Source organism: Sebastes fasciatus, chromosome 14, assembly GCF_043250625.1.
Source record: "Sebastes fasciatus isolate fSebFas1 chromosome 14, fSebFas1.pri, whole genome shotgun sequence".
Lineage (NCBI taxonomy): Eukaryota > Metazoa > Chordata > Actinopteri > Perciformes > Sebastidae > Sebastes > Sebastes fasciatus.
The window spans coordinates 12682538-12690048 of record NC_133808.1 but is presented as its reverse complement, the minus strand read 5'-3'; the positions used below and the strand labels follow the sequence as shown (position 1 = coordinate 12690048).

Here is a 7511-nt window from a genome sequence, read left to right as displayed (position 1 = left end):
GATATGATAAGGCTGATGTTTTGGGGGGGAAACACAAATAATAGAAAGATGAAGTCAAATTTATGCGAGTGAGTGAGCAAGTGAAGTGAGTATGTGAGAGAGTGAACAACTGAGTGACCTTAAAAGGCCACGCGGTCTCGCTGGTGACTGAATGATCAAGTGAAAGGGGGCCTCGGGGTTATCTCTGTGAAGCACCGCTGTATTTATAGATCATCTAGAAAAAGATTCCCTGCCCCGTCGCTACACCCCATCCCGCCACCCTCCCAGTCGTCCCTCCCCCATTTTCAATTAGCCCTTGATGGGTGGAGTAATGCAATCAGGAGTAACTACAGCTCACCCGGAGCCTCCCCTCTCAGTCTGCCCCAGACTCCGCACAGGCACACACTCCTCAGACAGGAAGGTAAGACCCAACTCTGTTCAACTGCTCCACTATCCATCCATCCACTTGTCCATCTTTTCCACCCATTCATCCTTTCACTGGTCTTCATTCACCATGTCTTCCATTCTCTGGGACACAGCTGCTCACTGTGCTCTGGCATCCTCCTTTATGTCTCTCCCACCCACCTGCTCATGTTCTCCCTCTCTCCACCTGCACAGTACCTTCACTATTTAACCACCTCATCTCTCTCTCCCCCACTGTCTGCCCTGATGTCTGTCTCAGAGACAGCCCGACTTCCTCTTTTATTCAATCATTTTCTCATCTATCTCCGAAAAAAATGCACAACCCCTGTTGACCCCCTGTTCGTAGAGTTCATTTTCCACCCTTCTTTTCTCTTTTCTCATCAAGCTCAGACTTCCCTTCAGCAAAACTGTGTTAGTGAAGGTGTCAGCTCCTTACTTGTTATTACAGTTACTTCCATTTTGGCAAATTGGTTGGTTATTTTGCTTTATTTTGTGGCTTCACAGCATTTATCGCACTTCACAGCATTTTGGTGTGATGCAATCCAGTATAAGATCTTGTAGTCACACTTTTCAAATGCACTGTGACAGTGACAATCTGTTAATACAATACAACAACTACGGGATCTGAAAGGTTCCTGGAAAGATCTCTACATAGAAGAGGACTGTAGTATATATACAGTAGCTTGTAATTTTACAGTTGGTGGAAGGATTCAGGTTGAACTGCAAACTTGTATTTATATTGCATTTACTTTGAATGTTAACTGTGATTCAGGATTGAATAGGAATGCCAAACTCAATTAAACATATAGGGAGAGCTTAAGTTGATTAAACATTTCATTTGATTATCCCCTTACAAGGCTTTCATCAGTGGCTGTTGGTCGTACTTATTTAATTGATGGGGAATTCCCCCAGAATTGTTGCTTTGAAAGAGTAGAAAATCAATGTGAGCACGCTGTTTAGAGGTCTCACTGTCAGAGGTAGTACTGGTTTATGGTTTGTATTGCTATAGATGGTTGGATAATATTTTAAAGACAGACGTATGCATCATTAAAACATCTGGAATTATGACTAAAGAGCTGTACATTTTAGGCTTTTTTTTAGCCATATAAGGCACTTAAATTCGTGAGATGATAGAATTGCTTTTTTGGCTTGACTCACAACTAAATTCCTTGCAAAAACAAACAATGCACAGAGAGTTGATTGCTTGGGGGGAAACAATGCGTTGAAGCACCTTGAATTTCTGGGAATAGACCAGGCTGCACGGTGGTCAAACACATGCCATCCAAGTGGCCGTCGCTCAGTTAGGCATCAAGCGATCTGCACTGAAAGACTCCCAGATGGGCAGCATCAAAGAGAACCCAGAAGCTGGGAAACAGCTGCATGACGTGCCTGAATAGCTGAAGGTTTTATTTGTGGCCGTTGAGATTATCCTTTTTTTATTTTTAGGAGTTCGATAAATCCTTATATAAGCTAGGTGAGTCATGGTGGGAGCAATAGACAATGAGGGAATGTGGGAGGGGTGAGAATAACTCAGGGCAGAAAGGACAGGCAGATTATACGTCTCAACTTCAGCCAGATAAAAAGATACTAACCTCTACAAATCACTCACAGATCTCATGTTGGACCACTGAGGTGGGAATACACAGTGGTCGCAAATAGATCAAGGGGAAAAAGCTCTGACCGTCCAAACACAACAGCAAGATAACGGGAATAACAACAGAGGAGAGCAGCTAAATTAAAAACAGTAATTCAAGAAATTCAGAAAGGACTGAAAGAGTGATCAGGAAGGGGACGTGAATTTTGAGTTTTCCATCTTTTTTTTCTAGCCACCTTATATGGTCAAAGCTTTGTCGAGCACATATAGTCACATGAATAATAGAGGTTGTGTGTGTGTGAGTGAGAAAACAAAAGCCTGGCAGCGTGGTGTTAAACACTATATGTACTGGGGCACTGGATATCTATACCTTTACTCCCTCATAAAGATGCACATACTGTACACACACTGAAATATATAGCCTATACTATCCTTGGTCCACAGGGAGTAAGAGTATTTAGACACAGGTGGGAGAACCAGAGGGCTCAACAGGCAGATCACAAACAGCTGCAGATTGTGAATAGCCATTATTACAAGTGCCATTCAAACCCACTTATATACACTGACACACACACTCCCACACACACACACACACACACACACACACACACACACACACACACACAGGGATACAGTGATCTGGTGCTGACAGCTGGACGTGAGGTGATGAATGGGTCAGTGTACAGCGGCATGGTGAGCGTTGGTATGCAACTGGGCGAAAGTTGACTGTCTCTAAGCAGGACTGATAGGGGTTATTTATATCCTCCTCATCTGTCACCTTCTAGTTCTGACACAGAGAACAAAACGAAGGACTGCTGGGAGATGGGAGAGAGAGATGAAAGGGGGTCGGGGGGCGGTGCAACATAGAAAAAAACTATAATGTGAAGGATCTTGATACTGAATGTGTCCTAGAAAACATTTGTTGCTTGGAATTTATGATGTCTAAGCAATTGATATCTGCTGAGTGTCTGTGTCACTGCAAAGATGTTTTTGAACTGAGTAGCAAAAAGACAAATCCGTCTAGCTTAATGGTATTTAGGTGACAGGATCATCCAGATAAAGCTGTTTCATGTCAACTAGGAGTCTACCTCAGCTACCAACTGCTGTTTGCATGTCACAAACGTTTGACAGAATACTTTCTCTCCTCTCACTTCCCGTGTCTCTTTGTGTTTCCCTCTCCTAGGTGAGTGACTCTGGGTCAAAATGACCGAGCGCTACGACTGCCACTACTGCAAGGAGTCCCTGTTTGGGAAAAAGTACGTTCTGAGAGAGGAGAATCCCTACTGTGTGAAATGTTACGAGAGCTTGTACTCCAACACCTGCGAGGAGTGCAAGAAGCCCATTGGCTGCAACACCAGGGTAAGAGATGTCACAAGATACATTGTGCAATATACAGTATATAAGCCCTAACATGCTCCTTCTGTGGATTTCTGTCTTGAACACTAATTATCGTCAAAGTCGGCCCAGGTCTAACTGTCCATCTGATATTGTTGTAGGATCTGTCGTACAAGGACCGTCACTGGCATGAGGAGTGTTTCATGTGCTTCCAGTGCAAGCGCTCCCTGGTGGACAAGCCCTTCTCCACCAAGGATGAAAAGCTCCTCTGCACTGAGTGCTACTCCAATGAGTATTCCTCCAAGTGCCATGAGTGCAAGAAAACTATCATGCCAGGTAGGAAGAAAGCCATAAAAGAGATTGAGATTAGACTGTTGTCAGGCTATTAAATAGGCGTTATTAGTCGCTATAAGCCCCACAGATGTGGGCCTACTACACCCACTAGTAGGTTTTATCATCTATTCACATGGTAGATCATCAAAAGAAGGTATAAAAGAACACAATAGCGACCTATAGCGACTGTATAATTATGACAGGAGCAGAAGTGGAAGTCAGGTGCTGTAGTATAGACAGCGTGAAACTCCATAAGAGGTGGAGGTCGGGGACAATGGATGAGACATAAAACACAGGCTTACACATGTTATCTTCATGTTCGTAGTTATTTTAACCCAAAACACTATGTTTTTCCCTAAACTTAAGTGTTTTGTTTTTTTGCCTAAACCAAAATAAGTTGTAGATTTCTTGCCTAAAGAAGCCTTTTTGATGTGTTCAAAAACATTTAATTCAGTTTTACAACATGTTACGTGTTTCTTTTAAGTTTCACTTTCACTTTTACAACATAGTAGGCGTAGTAGGCCCCTAAGGACCCACATCTATGGTGCTTATAGCGACTGACAATGTCTATCCAATGCAGATTCTGATGTGAAAAACATGTTTGTCTAAGTATATCTACGGAAAGCGGCAGAATAGTGCAGTTGTGAATAGTTTACACATGACTGTCTCTTACATTATATGCATGATAAATCAGTGTAATTTTGTTAGGGCAGGTGGGTACAGCAGTCAGTCAGGACATGTGTGTCTGTTGGCGCACCATGTAAATAAACAGTCTCCATTCTTTAAGGTTAAGTTTGTGATGTTAGAGGTTCCCCAAGTTGTGTAATAATAATAATACAGCACAGAGAGGATATTATTAGGTATACAATGAGGTCATCAGCATACATTGACACTTTTTGTGTGAACACATTGCCACAAGGTGTATAGTAGAACAGGAGCAGAGTGGAGACTTATTATTTCGTCCACATCATTCTGTGAGGTTCGAATACATTATATACAAACTAATTCAACGTGATCTCACAGAAATACCTGAAATGACCACAGCCTCCTACACATTGTAAACACGAGTTTATGGTTTCAATCGCTAGATTCAAGTCTTCTTCAATACAGCATGATGTTCATTTAGTAAATTATGGTCCCCTTTAGAGTCAAATAGACGATAAAGCAGGGTATGCTTTAGGGCGTGGCTTCCGCCCAGGTTGTTACCACGGCGTTGTCCGGTCTGAGAGTTGTCCGTGTTTTCGTCTTACAACTTTAACCCTTTTACAGTGACTTTTCAGTTCATGAAGGTTAATTATAACATTTTGTTCGCCTAAAAATGTCTTATTCAACGTCCGGTTGTACTTAACTCCACCCTCTCATGTCACTGGTTGCAAAAAAACAAGATGGTGTCGGACAATTAAATTACACATTTTTCCATAAATTGGACTGATTATTCTAAATATAAAATTTTCTCACAAACAAGACCAAAATATATAATGAAGTGTATATTGTTTGACTCCAAGAATACATATTTTGTCTTATGTCTTATTGCCGTTGTCTTTGCATCCCTTCATTAACTCCATCCATTCCTTTACTTTGTGTTTCTCTGAAGGCTCCAGGAAGATGGAGCACAAGGGGAACAGCTGGCATGAGACCTGTTTCACCTGCCAGAGGTGCCAGCAGCCCATCGGCACCAAGAGCTTCATCCCTAAGGACACCCATAACTTCTGTGTGCCCTGCTATGAGAAGCAGTTTGCCATGCAGTGTGTGCACTGCAAGAAGGTAGGATACCAAATTGGAACTAATTTCCAAAATAGCACTTAATTCTTCACTCAAAGAACAATGATTACACCTGAAGTGTGACAATATGGCATCCTTGTTCCCTCTTATTAGCCCATCACCACTGGCGGGGTGACCTACCGTGACCAGCCCTGGCACAAGGACTGCTTCCTGTGCACTAGCTGCAAGCAGCAGCTGTCTGGCCAGAGGTTTACCTCCAGAGATGACTTTGCCTATTGTCTCAACTGCTTCTGCAACCTTTATGCCAAGAAGTGTGCCTCCTGCACCACGCCCATAAGTGGTAATCACAATTTATCAATTCATTGGTCTCCATGAATGTAAAAAAGATTGTTTATAAAATGTTTCTCAGTTGTGTTGACTTGGACTTGTTCTTCACTTTCAGGCCTTGGAGGCAGCAAGTACATTTCCTTTGAGGAGCGCCAGTGGCACAATGACTGCTTCAACTGTAAGAAGTGCTCCGTGTCCCTGGTTGGCCGTGGCTTCCTCACTGAGCGTGATGATATCCTGTGCCCGGAGTGCGGCAAGGACATCTAATTCAGTCTGAAGGACAACGGATACATCTGATTGGATGACAATGTTATGATAGAGGAATGATAAAGATACAATAAATACTATCAGAGCACAGAGCATAGCATCCATAGCATCTTTACAACCTAGAATTACTATGAATGTACATTATTGTATGCCATGAAATACAAACTACTAACAGTTTGAATTTAGAAAGTTTATTTAAGTTAAATGTTCACTCTTTGAGAAAAGGTTATCAGCATTTATGAATGAAATAAATCTACAATATTAATGTAGACTATCCGCTTTGAAGTGTTATAATAATTACAGCTTTGTGCATGGACTAGTTTGATGCGATAATTAATACAGGTTTTGTGAATGAGTTCTATTACCAATTAAATATATTAAAACTGTGTCTTTACTCTTATAATTGCCAACTGTAGCTGTGCATGAAATCACATGAATTTCAGAATTGTTCATACAAAAAAAACATATTCACATGATATTAATTGGGATGCTACTAGAGTGCTGCAGGGACGACGCATTTTTGGAGGCCAACCAGGAAGTTAGCATCGCCCTGGTTCCCTCGACAAAAAGCCGATGGGATTTTTCCATTGGGTTTTGGATCATTGCAGAAAATAAGCTCTACGGCAAACAAACGCTTATGATACTTACACGTTTTGTTCTGCAAGATAATCTCCACAAATGAACACCGCTTTTATGATTTTTGAAGTGTAAATGCAATAGGCAGAAGTAAAAAGCTATTGTTAATCACAAGGTAGCCACACCGTAAAGCATACCCTGCTTTATTGTCAATTTTACTCTCAATGGAATCATAATTTACAAAATGAACATCATGCTGTATTGAAGAAGTTTGAAACTAGCGATTGAGATCATAAACTCATGTTTATGAGAAGTATAGGGTCATTTTCTCAGACTTCTATACAATCTGACCTCTTTTAGCAACCAGAGGAGTCGCCCCCTGCTGGCTATTAGAAAGAATGCAGGTTTAAGGCACTTGGCGTCACTTTTCAGACCTTGAGGATGCCCCTTGGAAAACACAGCTCTCCCCTCTCTGTCCTAAGCCTCTCCCACCAAACGAGCACAGGCATATGCACGCGCTTCATACAGTAACGAGTGCTAGACATTAATTTCAAACATCATCCAGATCGTGATCCCGATGCCGTTATATCGCTGCAATTCTAGAATTTATCGTCCTGTTTTCTTTGCAAACTTGTGGGCCTGTAAAGCCCTTTTAGATTTGTTTCAGAGACGGAGAGAAAATGTTTTCTCTCCGCCTCTGAAACGGACCTGTTATTGGCCAAAGACTCATGTCACAACCCTAAAAACAGAGCCAAGAGGAGGTGCAGAAGTCTAGTTTTCTCTCAGACCAGGTTATTATGATTATGATGCAAAACAAACCTGCCTACAGCTTCAAGAGGAATTTAGATTTCTGCATTATTTTTTACCACAATGATAGTTTAAGAGTACATTATGTTACACCGGCATATCAAACATGGGCCAAAAAGCTGTTTACTTTTCTGTAATTAAATCAACA

General features: G+C 41.7%; 1 protein-coding gene across 1 annotated transcript; it reads left to right on the top strand.

Annotated features, from left to right (window-relative positions):
- The first annotated feature begins 244 nt into the window (after positions 1-244).
- Positions 245-6366, top strand: LOC141782483 (four and a half LIM domains protein 2). The gene is made up of 6 exons (XM_074658898.1): positions 245-400; positions 3180-3355; positions 3493-3667; positions 5259-5428; positions 5540-5726; positions 5829-6366. The coding sequence occupies exons 2-6, from the start codon at positions 3200-3202 to the stop codon at positions 5978-5980; spliced, it is 840 nt and encodes a 279-aa protein (XP_074514999.1). The 5' UTR covers positions 245-400; positions 3180-3199; the 3' UTR covers positions 5981-6366.
- The last annotated feature ends 1145 nt before the right edge of the window (positions 6367-7511 follow it).